The sequence below is a fragment of the Nilaparvata lugens genome, chromosome 7 (genome assembly GCF_014356525.2).
Source record: "Nilaparvata lugens isolate BPH chromosome 7, ASM1435652v1, whole genome shotgun sequence".
Lineage (NCBI taxonomy): Eukaryota > Metazoa > Arthropoda > Insecta > Hemiptera > Delphacidae > Nilaparvata > Nilaparvata lugens.
Window position 1 is genome coordinate 60,675,655 of NC_052510.1, and position 19,899 is coordinate 60,695,553.

General features: G+C 36.3%; 1 protein-coding gene across 1 annotated transcript; it reads right to left on the minus strand.

Annotated features, from left to right (window-relative positions):
* Window positions 1-328: 328 nt before the first annotated feature.
* LOC111051256 (surfeit locus protein 6 homolog) lies at window positions 329-18,401 on the minus strand. The gene is made up of 4 exons (XM_022337725.2): window positions 18,162-18,401; window positions 15,737-15,799; window positions 12,808-12,891; window positions 329-1,036 (listed from the first exon to the last, which is right to left on the minus strand). Exons 1-4 carry the CDS (start codon window positions 18,280-18,282, stop codon window positions 357-359), a joined length of 948 nt encoding a protein of 315 aa, XP_022193417.2. The 5' UTR covers window positions 18,283-18,401; the 3' UTR covers window positions 329-356.
* Window positions 18,402-19,899: the final 1,498 nt, after the last annotated feature.

The following is a 19,899-nucleotide window of genomic DNA, read 5'->3' on the forward strand; positions in this document are numbered from 1 at the left end:
TTCACTTTTAATCAGCTGATGCCAAGCTTTTACTATCTAAATCTTACCGTTTCTGTAAAAATACAGATATAATCAGCTGATTAAAAGTGGATTGCTCATGTTCGCGGCGCGTTTATCTGTACGCACCTTTAGACCTCACTTCGCTCGGTCAACAAGTTTCATGAATTGCCAGTGGGTGTTAAAAACCTTGGTTGGTGGCGATGACGCAATCTAGCTGGCTGGCCACTGCGCACACATTTCTTGACCCCTACCTTTATAAATACCGTGGCTCGGAGCACATTCACCCAATAATGGGATTTTTGTGGGATGAATAATTGTTACACAAACATTGTGATTGGAAAATATTTATTTATAACTTACAATACTATCCTCCCCTTCTTGACAGATTTCTTGATCTTGTTCTTCTTCTTCTCCTTCTTTCTCGCCGCAATATTGTCGGTCCTCTTCTTCTGTCGCTCCTCCTTCTTCTTTTCAACAGCATGCACTCGCTCCTCCCACTTCTTCTTCCGCTGGTTCTTAATCTGAGTCTGCTTTCGCACCGACTTCTTCAGAAGCTCCACGTCGTCCTTCACCTTCCCACCTTCGGCCCGCTTCAACGCCGACACCCACATGTGTTTCTCTTTCAGCTTCTTCGCTTTTCCCGCTTCACCCGACTCTTCCAACGCTTTGATCTCCGAATTCGATTTCTTGACGTTCTCCAGCAACTGTTTAGGATCTTTCTCAACTTTACCTCGCTTTCTTTTAAAGCTCTTCTCTTTTCCCAGCCCGGTGAAATCGATTTTGTTGAACACCATTTTGCTGTCTTTGTTGAAAATTATCTTGTCATCGGTAGTTGAATTCTCACCAGTTCCAGATACTTCTCCTCCTCCTTCTTTCTTGCTTTCAAGCGCCTCTCTTCGTTTCTGCTTTTCCTTCATCTTCTTCTGCTTTTTAGTTTCCTTGTCTTGTTTGAAAGCGGCTACTTTCTTCTGTTTATTCAGCCTTGTCTTGAGATTCTTCTTGTACCTTATATCCTTAATATTCGTCAATTTCTTTCCTGAAATCAGAAATAAATGAAATGTTAAAAAGATTGATGTTATCCATGACGAAACACTATATTTCACCAGAAAAAGTGTGGTTTTACTTTCCTTGCCCTCTTACCATAGGTAAGAAAAGTATTGCTTTCCGAAAAAATTAATGTACCCCAATTTCTACATTTCTATACGTTTCAAGGTCCCCTGAGTCAGAAAAAGTGGTTTTTGGGTATTGGTCTGTATGTGTGTGTGTGTATGAGTGTATGTGCGTCTGTGTAAACGATATCTCATCTCCCAATTTACGGAATGACTTGAAATTTGGAACTTAAGGTCCTTACAATATAAGGATCCGACACGAACAATTTCGATCAAATTCAATTCAAGATGGCGGCTAAAATGGCGAAAATGTTGTCAAAAACAGGGTTTTTCGCGATTTTCTCGAAAACGGCTCCAACGATTTTGTTTAAATTCATACCTGGAATAGTTAGTGATAAGCTATATCAATTGCCACAAGTCCCATATCTGTAAAAATCCAGGAGCTCCGCCCCATCTATGCAAAGTTGGATTTCAGATTCCTAATTATCAGGCTTCAGATACAATTTGAACAAAAAAATTCAAGTGGAAAAGATTGAGCATAAAAATCTCTAGAATTAATGTTGAGTAACATTTTCACCTAAAATTGAAATTAAGCTCGAAATTCGAGAAAATGTGATTATCCAATTGCAAACTGTTGGCAACTGTTGATTCTATTAGATCATTCACTATGAAGAGATATCAGACCTCGTATGTCTCTAGCGTTATTGTCCTGTCACCAGCTGGCTTAGATCTTTGTTTATAAGTAGACTTGTGATGCGCGTGAACACTAGCGTCAGGTGATCAATTCTAATAACGGCAAGGAAAGTTGTGTGAGTGCGCCACACCGGATTTTTTTATTTACAAAGTTACACAGTGTCAGAACTACAACAAAGTTACTATATAACAACTTTGTTGTATTGTAGACAATGTGTTTTTACAACAGACAGTGCCGGTTAAATTTTAACCGTGATTAATTCCGTGAGAACCAATCACAGAAGCAGTCTATTCAAAAACGCCTTCCTTTGATTGGTTCTCGTTGATTTAATCACAATTAAAATCTAACCGGCTTTTGAGCAACCGGGCCACAGAGTCTAGACTACAACAAAGTTGTTGAAAAGATACTTGAAAGTTGAAATTTTATTTAAAATCTTGAAGAATCGAGCACGAGGAAGTCCTTTTTTCTCAAGCAATTCTATTTTGTTGATAAGTTTCCACCTCTAGAAAATCAATCTCGTTCACATAAAACAATGCACATTCGAAAACACGGCAGTTATTTTGGGAAAAACGTTGCTCATATAAAGGTAAACGTTCAGACTTATGCGCCACGAACACGTGTATTTCACATTTCATTAGTTGATGCTGACAACTAATGCTTGCTCATCTTATAAGTGTCTTACTGCTGATGTATAATAGTATATTTCGCACCTAGGGCCGAAAATGAGATATTTCCGGCTCGAAATCGGTTTTCAAGTCCGAGGCCGTAGGCCGAGGACTAGAAAAGATTGAGAGCCGGAAATACATTTTTGCCCATGGTGCGAACGCTATTTTTCGCCACACCAAAAAAAAACTTCCCAATATATAAGAAATTAAAAAATAAATAAAATTCAAACAGCCTATTTTGATAGTTTGAATCTTGGTTATGACAACTTTCACTGTCAATTAATTTCAATATTACTAATTAATAATTTACAATAGTGACAATATTTTTGTACTATTAATATTTCGAATAATTGTTCGAATTTTTATAGCTCGCGCTTTGCGCCTGGTGCAATATCTCATGGATAGATGGATGAATAGAATTTTCATTACTATTTTGAAATAATGTGATTAAAAAATTAATATAATTGCATATTTCACAGTTTTGTCTCAAAATATATCTGAAAAATTGATTGAAATTTAAATTACGGTAACTAATATAAAAAATAGCTAATAAAAGTCGAAATTCATCAACAAAAAAAATGTCACTGACCGAGGTTCGAACCTAGATCATGTTAGTAATTCACTGAGCTTTGAGTTCTGATGTATTACGCCTTTACGCTCTCGGCCATTGCATATTTTTGTTTGAAGAGGCCTGTAAGTCAGGTAACGTATGTAGGCTACTATAATATAGTGTAGGCCTATAGCGGCAAACTTGAAGCCGGTTTGCCGGCATTTTCACAACAAAATATTGCTCTGATATAGTCAGAAAATTAGTTTTCCAAAACGGGGCGTAGTCGCAGTCATTGTCATAGTCACGTTTGAATTAAATTTCGAAAAACTAGAAAATTGAACACAAGATAAAATAAAGGGAAAATAGTGTAAAGTTTCAGCTATTTTGAATTATTTAGAAATGTCTAATTTCGTCAAGGAAAAGCGTTTCCAATTATAGAAATGAGAAAATAAAAACTACGACTACTGTTATAAAAGCTGCGACTACGCCCCGTTTCGGAAAGCCAATTTTCTAACTCCAGCTGTTTAAAGTCTAGAGTTATAGTTCTGGGGTAACCAAACACCTTTTTAAAAAGAAAACTTTATTTTCAAACACATAATTATAAAATATACATCGAAAAAGAGAGAAGTGCTCTCGGTGAAGTTTGGCAGTAGACTGACTAAAAGTACTATGATCGAGCATTACAATGGAATACAGCGTCAGCAATAATATTAGGTGTTACCAGATGTAACTCCTCCCCCCTAAGAGTGAAGCTGCCCTCAGCTTCAAAGAGATAAAAAACATATATTATATTTTAAGTATTATAAACTAAGTACATGGTAGTCTGGGGCATATTTGTTCTGGTTCACGCTGTACAGTATCATTTTCAACTTCAGATTTACAACACATTAGGTTACAAAGTTTGTGCCAGATAAACAGCCGTTTGAGAAATATTATAACAATCAATAAAATTACAGTAAAAATAAGCAAAAGAATAATACATAGGTTTCGATTATCGGTCAGAGGTAACTCATCTAGAACATCAAGTTTTTGAAAATTTATATTAGCAATATGTACTTGATCAAAGTTGAGGTTGTAATTCGTTTTTTTTCTACAAATTCAGTTGGAAGTACTATTTCGTTTTCCCAAAATATATTTGGTTTGTAGTAACCAATCAGTTTTTCTGAGCTATTAATTTTCAACAATTGCGTTTTCTTATTAAAAAAAAGAGTAATATTCTTGTTCACATCAGTATTCAGAACCATACATGTACTAAAATTAAATAATATAAAACTATCAACTATTTCTACATATTTTATGAAAGAATCTCCGTCTTTCAAAACTACCTTACTACATCCGTCTAGATTCCTATCATTTAATAATTGCTCAATACATTTATCATTAAGTTCGCTTACTTCACTACAATAATAATCATCATAAATGAGTTCACAATTTCCAGAAAATAATTTGTCATTTCGAAGAACAAAAGAAGGATGTGCAATAGTTGTTAAAATTTCGTTACCGACAATGACAGGATAAGACAATAGAAAAAACGTTTCATAAACAGTTGACAATAGCGGTACGTCCACAAAATATGAAATATGGTCTTTAAATATTCCACAATGTACTTTGCTTAGTTTCCATAACACACTAATTTTATTTGAAATAAAGCTGACATTTGAGTTTTTTTGTAGGAGAAAAAGATCATCATGAGAAATAATAGAAGAATGCAGTATTTTCAATTTACAAAATTCGAGACTAGTTACAATGTCAGATATTTTATTATTCAGAAGCAGGAGCGAGTCGAATAACAAAGAGGATTGCTGATTCATTTCCATTCGGTTGGATTCATTGAACAAAGAATTAAAGTAATTGCTGATTTTTAGATTATTCGCTCTGATTACTTTCATCTCATTATTGAATTCGTTAATTAATTTCTGATTTACAGAAAATTGCTTGTCTACATTGTTACTAAGATGATATTCATTAGATTGGACTGTCTGCAAAATTTTGTCATATCTTTCCTTATCATCAGCATCCATGTTCCCAGTGATCCACGAAATCGCGGATCCTAAACCATTAAAAAGACCTCTTTTCTGCCTATAATTAACTGATTGAATCTCATTCAATTTATTCTTAGTGTATTTCAAATTCAATTTCATCATACTTAAGCGACTCTTATCAATATTATTCCTTTTAGCGAGAAAATCAACAAATGTTTCAATATTACTTAATTCTAAACGTAAATAACTAGTATTAATATTATGAACATAGGTAAAAGTTTCATTAATTATATGAGAATTCTGTATCTTGATTGGAGCAATACCAGATGTTCTGCTCAAATCTACCATCTTATAAGACGTTGCTGGGGCCAGCAACAGGAGAATTAGGGGCAGTACCATCACGTCCTGTAACAAATAAATCCTTTTTCTTACCCTTCACCGGTTTTTTAGGCCGTTTCATTCTGTTAGGGTGCAATTTAAAAGGGCGTTTTTGGATAGCTTTAGGATTCCTAGCTAATTGCTGTGTTGTATCGTAATTTACTTTGATGAATTTCGGTTTTGTTTTCTTATTAAATGTCGATTTTATGTGTGGCTCGTTTTCAATTTCAACATTCTTCTCACGATTAACATTCAATTTCTCAGTACGTTTTTGTTTTTCTTCTTCAATTTTATTCTTAATCATTTTATGCACTAAGTTGACTCGTTCAAGATACTGTTGGGACAGTTGTTCAGTTACTAATCTCTCTGTTATTCCGTTTACAAAAGGGTTATTCGATATTCCATATGTTATTTCCATAGGAGACATTTTCAAGGTAGAGTTTAGAGTATTATTAAAGGCAATTACCGCTAATTTCATATTAGTTTCAGTGGTGTTGGTTTTATTTTCAAGTTGAATGGCATTCAGAATTTCAATAAGTGTAGAATGAGTCCTTTCTACCAAACCTTGCGAGTCTGGGTGTCCGGGAGTAACGTAATATGGTTCAATGCCATAAAGTCTCAGGAAATCACGTAAGCCTGCATTGTCAAATTCACGTCCGTTGTCCATTTGTACAATTTTGGGTATGGGGAAAGCAGAGAAATAGTCGTTTAAGCATTCTTGGATATCAACTTGGTTCAAACTTTTTATTGGATGAACCGTTAGCCGTTTGGAAAAACAGTCAGTCATCGTTAAAAACTTTATTTTATCATATTGGAAGCAATCAATCTGTATTTTTTCGAACGGTGTTTCAGGAGTTGGTGTGATTTTATAGTCAACTCGAACGGGTCTCCTGTCATATTTAACCTTTAAGCAAACAGCACATTTATTAATGTAACCAGTCACATCCTGTAGCATTGATGGCCAGTAATATTTACGTCGTATTTGATTATAAGATTCATTGATACCACGGTGGAATGTTTTACCCTCATGATAATTAGAGATTACCTGTTTTTGTTCATCATTTTGTGTCACATCTAAGTTCATTCTTTTATACCGTTTAAGTTTGATCGAATCAAAAGTCTCTAGCAGTACGTTCTTGAAATTGTTAAAAATCCGTTCATACTCATCGTATAGGGCTCCGGCACGCGAGCAGAAAACTCCATACTTTGTATTCGGTTTCAAATACTCTATACATTTGTCCTTCATGTCATCGTAATCATTAGCATTCCTAAAATAAATAATCAATCTATTTTTATCAAAATCTTAATCAAGCGAGGGGGTTGGTCACCTCGTTCAAGTACTAATTGGTTATGTTCTACATTCAGAATCTTATCGTCATCAGCAATAGTTACTTGCTCGTTTGAACTCTCTTGAGAGTGTATTGTGGCTAAACTGTTATTATCATCTTCACGTTCATTACCATTTTCATTATTATTTACAACATTTTCATAATCAATATCACGCACAATGTTTTCATTAGCATCATTATTTACAACGCCGTCATTTCTATTATCAATACCTATAATATCATCATTATCAGTTCCTTCGGCCGGGTTATCTATTTGTTGGAGAATTTCATCAAGGGAACTAACGTCTATGGAGGGAGCTTCAGTACGAGTATTGAATCGCAGCAATTCGTCCACGTTAATATCATCGAATTCATGATCAGGGTCGTGAGCACTATTATCAAAACCGTGAAAGCCATCTTCTAGACCAGTTTCGTGGGGGTCAGTAGCAATATTCGCAAACCCACGAAAGCCATCTTCAAAGCCTAAAAAATCATCTTCCTCATTTTCCATCATGTGAACATTATTAGGACGAGACAGAGCGTCCGCTACGTAATTGGTCTTCCCATTTATGTAAATAATATCAAAATCAAATTCCTCTAATAATAGTTTCCATCTAATGAGTTTCGAGTTCGGTTCTTTGATGCTATGAAGCCACTGGAGAGGCTTGTGATCAGTTTGAATGAGAAACTTCCGTCCGTATAAATAAGGTCTGAAATATTTACAGCACCAGACAATAGCCAATAACTCTTTTTCTATGGTGGAGAGATTGATCTCATGTTTATTCAAAGTTCGCGAAGCATACGCTACTGGTAGATCTTTTCCTTCAAAAACTTGGGATAATACCCCTCCTATAGCATAATTGCTCGCGTCAGTCGTGACAATGAACTGTTTAGAGAAATCAGGGAGTTGTAATATTGGACTGTTCTGTAACATTGTTTTCAATTTCTCAAATGCATTTACATATTCTGTATTATTAATATCGATCTTTACATCCTTTTTCAATGCCTGAGTCAGAGGTTTTGCGATTTTTGCATAGTTCTGTATCATTTTCCTATAGTAGCCTGTTAACCCTAAGAATTGTTTGATTTGTTTTTCGGTTTTAGGTATTTTAAAATCCTTTATGGCCTGCAATTTGGCTGGGTTGGGTTGAATACCGCGTTCTGAAACAATGTGGCCAAGGTATAACAATTCTCTTTTGAAAAATTCGGTTTTGTCAAGCTGTATTTTGAGATTGTGATTTTGTAGTTTCTTGAAAACAGATTTTAAATGTTTCAAATGTTCTTCCAAATTGTCAGAGAATACTATTATATCATCCATATATACTAATACATTCGGCATTTTAGCAAACAATATATTCATATTTCGTTGAAAGAATGGGGGTGCATTTTTCAGTCCAAAAGGGAGCCTAAGAAACTCGTAGTGACCATCTTCCGTTGAAAAAGCAGTTTTAGGAACAGATTCTGGGTCCATTTCGATTTGATGGAAACCTGAGTACAAATCTATTGTGGAGAAATAAGTGGCTCTCCCAATTTTACCGAAAAGATCTTCAATGTTTGGTAAAGGATATTTATCAGCTATCGTCTTGTCATTAAGTTTCCTGTAGTCTATCACCATTCTTATTTTCTTTTTTCCTGAAGCATCTAGTTTTTTTGGAACAACCCATATTGGGGAATTGTATGGAGAGTTGGAGGGTTGAATGATTTTATTTTGCAGCAGTTTATCAATTTCGATTTGTACGTCTTTCTTGAATATTTGGGGGTACCTATAGTTTCGTGTGTACACAGGATTGTCATCTACAGTATTGATCTTATGTTTTAATAAGTTTGTTGAACCAAGAGGAATATTATCAAGCTTTATTATCGCAGGGAATTTGATAATTAAATCGTATATCTCTCTTTTTTCTTCGTCATTCATGTGGTCAGTTCGTAAAGTTTCATGGATCAATTTCTTTATCAATGCAAAATTTTCAGGACGTGTGGTCATTGAGTCATTATGCGAGTCAAGAATCGTTTCTACTTCCTCAATTTCCATGGGTTCAGGACTGATGGTCATGAGTTCATGAGAGAAAGCTATACAAGTACATTCACCATTAACAATATCAACTATACCTTCTTCAATACAATAGTTAGAATTATTTATAGGTTTAAGTAATCCCTGTCCTACAGTGGGAATAGACCTAACTGGGATAGTTATTACATTAAATCCAGGTTTCAATTCAATTTGTTTTCTACTAGAATTAATTACAGATAATAACGGTTTTGATACGTTGCCATAATCTAACGTATTAGTCTCATAATTTACATGGGCTTGAGTTGTTGCATTGTTTCATTACCTAAAAGAATATCGTACCTGTCGGAAAAATCATATATATACATCTTAATTCTAGAAAGATTCGGAAATAATGTGGATGGACCAAAAAATATATACTCATGTCCACCACTTGTACCAGCCGGGGTTTTTACAACAAATTTTTCCTTATATCTAGTTACAGTTGGCGGTACAATTGCAGGATGTACATAATTCATCATCGATCCAGTGTCAACAAGCCATTTTCTGTTTACATCATCGACAAAATAGGGTAGCGATTTATCAATAATATTCAATTCAAGCTGTTTGGGGGGGTTTCCGCCGGATTGGGGCCACACTCTAAAAAATGATCTGCCATTTCATTCACAGCTGATGTTAGATTGTTGAGTTGCGATTGCAACAATTGAATACGAGTCGATGCATTTACTTGATTGATATCATCATTTGATTCATCGAGATAGTGAAGATCCTGGAAAGGATTTTTTCTTGCCGAATTGTTAGCATTTCTATTAGTAGAAGCAGTACGCATGGAGACAGTATTCTGCGAGTCCCAGTTTTGAGACTGTTGAATGTTTCGTGCTCCGTTTGAAAAGTTACGAGAATTGTTATTGAAAGATTTCGGTTGGAAATTTTGAAATTGCGACTGCTGAAAAGTAGAGGTAGAGGGAACTACACTTTGTTGGAAATTAGAATGTTGAGGCTGTTGAAAATGGATTTGATGAGGTTGTTGGAACCGATTCTGAGTAGTGAAGGGTTGCTGGAACCGATTCTGATTGAAGTGTTGCTGGCGGAAATTCCGAGGAGAGAATTGTCGGAATTGATTGAACACTGGTTGCGGTTGAAAGAAATTCCGCGGTTGGAACTGAGAATTGATTTGCTTTTCACTCACTGCACTTTTGTCACTTACGGGCTCTGCACATTTTAATTGTTTCAAAACAATGCTACAATCACTGCGCAGGGTATCGCGGGCGTCGTCCAAGTTCTTGAGTTTGTATACCTGAAGATGAGCTCCGAGTGTTGGATGAACACCGTGAATGAGCGTGCGGACAAGAGTTGTATCGAGTTGTTCGAGAAGATTTTTCAGGAGATCCCCGGTTACACCATCAAGCTTATAGCGGTCACCACTCTGGTGCGTTTTTCACTGAGTCTTTGTAGGAAGTCGAGGGGGTGTTCGTATTGGAATGATTTCATTACAGCAATTTCGGCTATTAGGTCAGGGACCGTGCGTTTATCAGAGAAGCTTTTCGTTAAAAGTTCAATAAGTTCAGCTAAGTTGGAACACTCGCAATTTTGTACAACATCATCTGCAGCACCTTCCAAACTGTGGAGGGCGGCAGTAAATAACAGCCAATGATTTTCTTCGCGTTGTGATTGTTCAATTTTATCGTTACAATACAGATTGAAAATGTCTTGGAGAGATTTGATAAATTTTGGAATTTTATTGGAAGTTCCATCGAATTTTGGAATATAGTCCAGCAAATATTTCGGGATAGATTTGGTTGACATGATCACAGGGTCTAATTTTGACGGTCGAATGAGTGTAGAAGATGAAGTGAAGAAAATGTTCGCATCTGTACTTACAGTTGATGGTAGTTTTACTTCCGTCTCAAATTTGTGGAAGGAGTCTTCGTTGTCTGCCAGGTTGAACTTCGAAGGTCGCAGGTGTGGTACGCAGAGAACTTGTCTTGAAGGGTTCACCTCACTCACTGGTTTTCCGGATTTTTCACGAAGTCGAAATTAAAGATCGCGAATCGAAAAAAACTTGTTGTTAAATGAACAACCTCGAAAAAACGTAAGGAAGGTAGTTCGGGCGCCAGTTATAGTTCTGGGGTAACCAAACACCTTTTTAAAAAGAAAACTTTATTTTCAAACACATAATTATAAAATATACATCGAAAAAGAGAGAAGTGCTCTCGGTGAAGTTTGGCAGTAGACTGACTAAAAGTACTATGATCGAGCATTACAATGGAATACAGCGTCAGCAATAATATTAGGTAATTAGGTGTTACCAGATGTAACTTAGGACTTAGCTAAATCCCGAGCTCGGAAATCGGCCCTTGATATGAAATATCGGGGGACCGAGCTTCGCTCTGGAGTGTAAAAGCATAGAACATTTGTAACAAAAGATTGAATTTATAGTTTATATTTATTTATTCATTTTCTCAGTCGTACAATAATTTTTAGTTATATGAGAAGGCACAACAGTCTTATGCCCAAAACTGTCCCTTTTCAAATTTATACTACAGTCCAAATCAAAATGTAGGTTAAGCTCATTCATCAAAATAAAAATTTATTCACACTTCAAAAAACAAACACATCATCAATTACAAATAATAGTATGTTGACAAATATTGTAGAAAACATAGTATATCATTCTGAATCGAATTCATAGTATTCACTATGAATTCTTTTTACTATTGATTCTCTTCACTATGAATTCGATTCAGAATGATGTACTATGTTTCCTACAATATTTGTTAATATACTATTATTTGTTAATGTACTATTCTACACTAACAGCATCTAGTTACTATTTTGGAATTTCTGAAGTAAACATGTTTTCTAAAAAAAAGAGAAATAAAACGAAAATAAGTTTTTCTTGCTGAATTTTTCTTCTCGTGAGATCAGCTGAGGGATATCCCATACATGCGCTAGCTCACTCCATTCCATTATGGTATCGACAGACGACAAAATTTCCAGCTGTTTTTTCGAGGACGTATTTATCCTTTTAATGTCCTTCAGCGGGTTATCCCAGGGTCGAGACCTAGTGCAATCGAATTTTCATAACCTAAACCTACTTTGTTCCAAATTTCTTGAGAATCGTTAGAGCCGTTTTCGAGATCCGGTCACATACAGATATATAACATATATATCTGTACATATAATATAAATACATCTAAACATATAAACAGAAATTGCTCGTTTAATAATATAGGATATCTAAAGATCACCTCTCATCACTGATGCTATTTTCTCTTCTTATTATATCTGTATATTTGTACAGAAACAGTAATACAACGATATAAGTAAGCATTGCATCAACTGATGAAAACTGAAATCAATGAACGTGTTCGTGGCGCATAAGTCTATAGGCACCTTCAGACACACAAATGGGGCACCTTCAGATGGGGTAATTCATCTCAACAAAATATGGACAGGGTGTTTAAGATTCAAAAGAAGGCACTCAGATGTATAGAGAAAGTGAATAGGTTAGACTCTTGTAGGCCTTTATTTAAAAAGCTTGGTCTATTAACTGTGCCATCTTTGTATGTATATGAAGTTGTAATGCATGTGAAAACGAGTGGTGTGATCCAGAATTCAGATGTTCATGAGTATAATACGCGAAACAGAGCAGATTATCATATAATGGGTCACAATAGTAGGTTATTTGAACAAAAACCAGATTATATTGGTAGGAAATTTTATAACAAGCTACCTCAAATCTTGAAAAGTACGGTAATGATGATTTGAAGATTTTCAAAAAACAAATTAAAAAATATTTAGTTGATAGAGCTTTTTATAGTGTACAAGAATTCCTTTCAAACCTAAACTAGGTTGAACTACTTAGTGTTAGAATTATTATGTAATAACATGACTTGTCTTATACTCCATGACTGGAGTCTTTAGGACGTAATCTTAAAAAAAAAACAAAGAGCAATCGGCGATTAGAGCAGTCTTAAGTATCTTAATTCTTCAATCTAATAAATAATGATTGAAGAATTTTCTCTCTGTGTGTCCCGACCCCAATAGAGGACTATAATCTGAGGATTTGCATAATCTGAGACTAACTCACCTCTGATTTCTTTCAATTTCATCTCGAGTTCCTCCAAGCCTCCTAGTCTTTTTTTGACATCAGCGATTGGTTTGTCCTGGTTATCTGAAATGAATGTGGAAGAATGTATTGATTAATTCAATGGTAATATACTCATTAATATAAAGCTCTATCAATAGTAATAAGTCATATTATTGGAATTGAGGGAATACGAGCAAATTTAATGTAATTAAAAACATAATTTAATAAACAAAATGGAAGAATAAATTTAAATGGATGTTGGTTCTGTTCTCAAGGGCACCAAAATGGTTCTATGATATGTCAATATATTTTTCAAATCACTAGGAAGATAATTGACCGAGCGAAGTGAGGTCTAAGATTCAAGTCGCCGGTTTGGCATTTCTCTTAATGTTTAAATTTTTATATGTTGCGCATTTACGGCGAAACGCGGTTATAGATTTCCATGAAATTTGACAGGTATGTTCCTTTTTTAATTACGCGTCAACGTATATACAAGGTTTTTGGAAATTTTGCATTTCAAGGATAATATAAAAGGAAAAAGGAGCCTCTTTCATACGCTAATATTAGAGTAAAAATCAGAGTATAGAATTATTCATCATAAATCAGCTGACAATTGATTACACAGATGTGTGGGGAAGCCAGTCTATTGCTGTATTTCCATAAGGTCTATAGTTTCAATCAGGTACTTGTGGATGAGAATACTGCGTGACGTCTACTGTTCACAGAACTACTAGTAAAAAGCTCCCTTGAAAACTTCAACTTCAGTACTTCTATGTCCCTAATTTTGATAATAAAATATACTAATAGGTAACAAGGTATTTACGAGATAGATAATATCTATCTACACTGAAGAGGTTCTCTATAACTTTATTACTGGTTTACTCTCATATGAATGATTATTATATAATAATATTAATATTGGGTTTAGCATTCGATCCAAGATGGTATGCTATGCTGATGATTCATCATTAGTTACTGCTGATATGGATCTCAGTGCTCTTGAACAAAAGATGTCCAGATGTCAGGGCGAGGCAGAAGCCTGGTTATGGCAAACCGTCTATTTTTGAATACAACCAAGACCCAGAAGCTAGTGCTTGGTTTGAGACAGATCAGAGTGCAAAAAAGTGCTAAGCTTCTTGGCATTACACTAGATTATAAACTCACATGGATACCTCATATAGAAAGTGTCTGCTCCAAACTTAGTAGGGTTATATACCTTCTTCAAAGACTCAGGGATTGTGTACCCGCACACTATTTAAGAATGTGCTATTTCACTTTGTTTCAGAGTGTCTCTTTATGTACGGATTGGTCTTGTGGGGTTGTGCCCCAGATGTGCAAAGAGTGTTCTTACTACAGAAAAAGGCTATGAGAATTATATTAGGTGCTGTGTATTTGGAGCATTGCAAGCAATTATTTTATGAAAGAAAAAGTTATGACAGTTTAGCAGTAAGGCAGCTTTCAAACTCCTACTTCAAGTAAAGAAGGATATAGGATCATATAGATGCAGAGTTGACATCCACAGCCATAATACACGAAATAAGACAAAAATAGATGTACCTTACACAAGACTGAAAAAAGTATTAACTAGTCCTAATCATGTATCCTTGAAACTTTTTAATATTCTGCCAGACTCAGCCAGAAACTTGCCTTTAACAGTGTTCCGACAAAAACTTGAAAACCTTCTCTAAAGCCTTGATTACACGGGGCTAAATGAAGGGGAAAATGAAGTGTAATGGCAGTGATATTGCTAAGTTTCTTGTACTTTACCGTGAATATCCTTTATTGTGGAATATAAAGGACAAAGACCACACAAAACTTTGAAGGAGGAAAATGTAAAACGTCTAATGTCGTTTAATATTGCGATATGCCGCGGGATCTTCGTTTTTCAGTTCCGTTAATAATGAACTTGATACACCATAACTTGTCCGTCTTCTTATCCACTCTTTCACCCACACACTTCTGCGACGCCGTTTCGTTTTCTCATTTTCCCTACGTATTAACTCGTTTTTTAAGACATTTGACAAAACAACAACACCGGCTATAACAAATTCCTCCGACATTTTCACGACAACTGGCTTGTCACTTGCCGCTTTTAAAACTAGCAAATCACTTTACACACGGCTAGTTTACTAGCAAGCTCGCTCAAACGCTGGCTAGTAGCGAGTAAAGTTGACCGGTCTTCTACTTTTTCTTCAGCTTTTTTACTCGCCGGCTAGTAGCCAGCGAGTCGGCTAGTAGCCAGCGAGTCGGCTAGTATGGGTTTACACGGGGCGAGTTTACTAGGTACTAGCCAACTAGCCGGCGAGTAGCGAGTAAACTCGCCCCGTGTAATCGAGCCTTTACAGTACCCACTATACTCGCTTTCTGATTTTCTCCAGCTGCCAGTAGAGAATCATTTTTTGGAAACCATACGTAATAGTACTCTGTAGTCTTTTATATTTTTATGTGTTTATATTTAAATGATGCATTATGAACATTGGATTATTTGACTCTTGATATTATTGTTTTATTGACATATATGGAGGAAACCTTGAATAGAGGTTTCCAATAGCATTGTTTGTGTCCTGAATGGAATGAAACTTTTATTCTATTATAATTTATAATTTGACGTTTCCGATAGCATTGTTTGTATGCACTAAAGGAATAAAAATCATTCTTATTCTTATTAGCCTATATTCAGGGGTCTGCATGTCTGATAGAATTACAGATGTCGAGCTGGTGTGTTGGAGCAAGTGGAGAACATTGGCTTCAATGATATTGGCCGACATTCTGAATGTCGTGTCGTCGCTAAATCGTTAGTCTGATTGCATGAAAATGGCCGATGGCTTCTAAGTAAATTGAACACAAAATAAAACTGAATATCCCAATGAAATTGAATGTTTGATATTTTGCAATAAGATACCAGTAACATGAAAAATAAAAATCTTACCCTGGTTCGGTTCTTTGTGGAATTTAAGATCCCCTTCATCATCTTCATTAAAATCTCTAGAACCTGAAAAAAAAGAATCATCATTAGATAGTTGATTTGAATCTACCAATTTTTACTGTACCTGATGAGTCTATAGTGAGGTCCAAGTTATAATGGCAGTGGATGAAGATAAAAGAATAGCGATGCCGATTCTCTGTATAAATTGATTATATTCCTACACTGTCAAAAACATAATTGGCATCGTTGTGGACCTAGAAATAGTTATTTGTGCAACTAGTGCGCAAAGTGACAGTTTGCTGCACCGAAAGAAACGTTTACGCCCGATCCGTAGGCGAGGGCGGAATGGTTTCTTGAGTGCAGCAGAGGAACTTTGCGCACGTATTTCACATTAAGTTTTTCCTACAGTTACCATTGAATATGAAAAGTGGGTAATTATGGGTAAAATTGCCTGAAATCCATCAAATGTTTTTCTGTGTAATTTTATTATTGATAAAAACCTTAATCCTAAAATCCTAAAGTCCTCGTTGTCCTTGGTTATAATATCTAATTAATAATTTGCGCGTTGTGCTTCGTTGCACCTCTGCTCACTATAGCAGCCACAGCAGTCACTGTTACCAACTTCATTTTGATTTTGCTGCACTGTTGCTCCATATAACCTACTAAGTATTTTGCGTTGCCATGTTGCAAATCTGGAGTGCAGAAAAATTTTTCCCGCACTAGAGCGGAAAAGTGATTCTTTGCGTTCTGTAATCAGTGCAGCAAGGGCCACTTTTCAACGTAACTGTAGGAAAAGGATATTACCACCGACTTTGTCAAATGATAGACAAGGATAGCAAAACCAAAGTTGATCAAATACTGTCATTATAACGTGGACCTCACTATAATGATGCATTTTAGGCCGCATCTACACTCCCGCCAAGTGCGTGAAAATGACGAAGAGCGCGAGAGTGTGGATGGGTGGTTTGCCAGCGCTCGCCTGCACTAGCCTTCGCTTGCAATCGTTCCGATTTTTGTCGAGCGATGGCAAGTGACCAGCCGAGCATCCACAAATGGTCACGTCACATTGCAGTGTGGATGGCAAGACCAACATGACAAGCTTACCAGCTCAGCCAGCGACTTGGCGATAATGTGGTCTAGGCATTAGAACCTGCCCCCCCCCCCATAACTTATATTAGGCACCCTCGCAAAAAATGTTTTGTCATCATTCATTAATGCACTCCTAACCTTTTATGATGACCCCCCAAATAATAGTTTTGAACCGCCCCAGAAGAATGTCAATACCACAGTCAGCAAATATTAGCCATTGGCTAAATAATGTTTCGGTGGCACCTATGAAATAAAATGGTCAAATATTGGGCTATTTGGAGTATCATGAAACCGTTTCAAATTTGATTCTTCAATAGTTATTGAGATATTCCAAAAAAACTGAGAAATTCAGTATAATTCTTGGAATATCCCAATAACTCTGCCCAGGGATGCTCACACCCTAACCCCGCAAAATGACGTCTACCCCCTCCCCTAAGAAAAACGATGTCTGCCAACCCCCACCCTTTAAAAATAATCTACATACCACCAAATAACCGGCCACATGAAGATTTGTTTTTGAACCCCCCTCTCTCAAAAATTTTAATGACGCAGTCTGTGTCTTCACCCCTTTGTTCAAAAGCCTCTTCAAAACATGATTTGAAAGCAAATGTCAAGGTGAAAATTCTTAGCGGCTTCTCGAGAAGCGTGGTTAGAGCAGTTGCAGCTCCAACTTATAGCCCATAAATTCATTTGATGATTCATCAGATATAAATGGTAAAAACAATATAGAAGCCAACACTACTTTACCTGCCGCCATAACGTTCATACAATATAAAAATTCAATAAGTCATCTAATCTATCGGATTTATAGGTTATGTGCTCTAGTTGCAGCGGCTGTAAACACGCCTCTTGAAACGCCGCTAGTGCAGCGTTGGCCCAATGATGACTAGCGCCATTGTGTTGTTTGTTAACGCATACCTTCATTGGGCACTTAGTGAGTAATTATCAAGTATCACTGGTCACAATAAAGGCTGGGCCAACATATATCCACTGAACATAATGCATACTTTAGTCCACATGTTGATCCAGTAGCTGGTTCAGCCTGCAATGTGACCAGTGTAAGTAAGTAAGTAAGTATCAAGTGCCCAATGGAGACAAGCAGTAGCCTATCCACACACTGGTGTTGGTCGTCATTGGCCTTGATTGGGCCGACATCAAGATGCGGCATAAGGAATTGCATCTTTATCCCTTTATAGAGCGGTAAGATGATCTGAACCCTATGTAGCAGATAATCAAAGGAAATAATATTTTTATATCAAACATCGTACTATTATATAGCACTGTAGATAGAACAAATTTTTGATATAATCAATTATATATAATATATTAGTCTACAAACCTTGATCGGGAAACTTGCAGTATTTTTCAAAACTCGAGACAAATTTGTAACTTTCAGTTAAAATTTTCATGAGCTTTTTCTTGTTGAGCATTATTCCGTTATTATTTGTTGCAAGTGACATTTTTAGTTCTAAAATCTATAACATTAAAAGAGAATAAATGAAAATGAAATGCAGCACTCCATGCGATTATTTCTAGGTTATGTTTTGCTTTCATGAATTCATGATGTTTGGTCACTGCCATCCATAGTAAAATCTCATTTTGTTGAATTAAAAACAAAAAATAATAAAAATAGTTGGAAAATTAAAAAACAGGCTCAAATTTTAGCATATAACAAAGCAGCAGACAGCAAAGTAACATTGCTGGTCTTTTCTGCTCTTCTGCTGCATCCATTACTCACACTTATGGGATCGATGGAGTCATGAAACTTGAAACACGTAATTCAACATACAATCGTTCAGATGACAGCAATCCAGTGACCGCTTCCAGTAAAAATCCAAATTATCACCCATAAATTAATTTACATTGTAATATGCCTTATCTCATAACAGCTTCCGGACGGTTTTCTCGAAGGTGCTTCACACCTGGAGGCAGCTTGTGGAAAATTTTCAGGGCAGAAATCCTTTAACTGGCCTGTGATCGGTGGAGGCGTCTCCTGGGGGGACATCCAACAGCTCACGGTGTCTCGTGTTGTGGTAGTGGATGTCACTATAGATGCAATAAAGCATAGTATTCTTGAAAAAATGCTCCTTAAATTAGCACAAATTTGCTGAAAAAGGACAAGTAAAGGAATTGATCAGACATGAGCAGTTATAGGCCAATTTCATTCATTCCAGGATATTTAAGATATTTGAAATAATAATGAAGAGCCAACTTTTGTACTACTTGAAAGGCAGGTAAACCAATCATCACCACAATATTTAGTTGGTTCAAGAGATCCTGAACTCCTTTGAAGCATGTGACTCAGTGTCTCTTGCATTGGCGGACCTCAGTTAGTTTGTGCTCACATTGGATGCATATATTTGCAAGTGCACGCTTAGGTATGCTAATGCATGACCAAGCTTGCAGATGAGAAACAAAATCTGAAAGAGCAATAGGAACAATTACACTAAACGCGTGCACTTGCTGGTTGCGTTCAGGGTGAGCTGCTACATGCTAGTCATAAAGTGATTCAATGGCACTTTTCAGATTTTGTTTTTCCCACACTACTTGTGGGATCAATAGCGTCATTTCACAATAAAATTCAAAACAAAAACACTAATTTATCAAGATGGCAGCGATCAAGATAAAGCACACTTAGTTAACATTTAAGGTCTTGCTCTTTGACTTACTGGCAAGTTAGCCAGATAGTATTTGAGACAGATCATCGTTTAGAAACTCCTGTACATCATAATAAACCGGTCACAACCCTCTCGAACTTGCTGGTATCCATCTGCTTCACTCCTGTTGAAGTAGCGGAGAGCTGCACTCCTGTAGCATACCCGCGATCTCTGGAGGCGTACCCTGGGTATGTCAAACAGCACTCGATGCCTGGTGTTATGGTGATGTACATCAGTCCGGGTCAACAGATTTTGTAGATTCTTCTTGATATACATGAGGCAGAGAAAAAGGAAGTGGCAGACTACTGTTAGGATACCCAGCTTGCAATGTGAATGATGTTCACTTGCCGTTATAATCCTAGCAGCCCGTTTTTGCAGCTTCAGTATGTCCACAACCTTGGCTGAATGACCCCACATGAG

Bases quoted from the DNA above. Each gene is read 5' to 3' on its own strand.
- LOC111051256 (XM_022337725.2), bottom strand. From the start codon at position 18,282: ATGTCACTTGCAACAAATAATAACGGAATAATGCTCAACAAGAAAAAG. The intron at 15,800-18,161 runs GTTTGTAGACTA...CTTTTTTTTCAG, and splicing joins CTGCAAGTTTCCCGATCAAG to GTTCTAGAGATTTTAATGAA. The intron at 1,037-12,807 runs GTGAGTTAGTCT...TTCTGATTTCAG, and splicing joins GAAATTGAAAGAAATCAGAG to GAAAGAAATTGACGAATATT.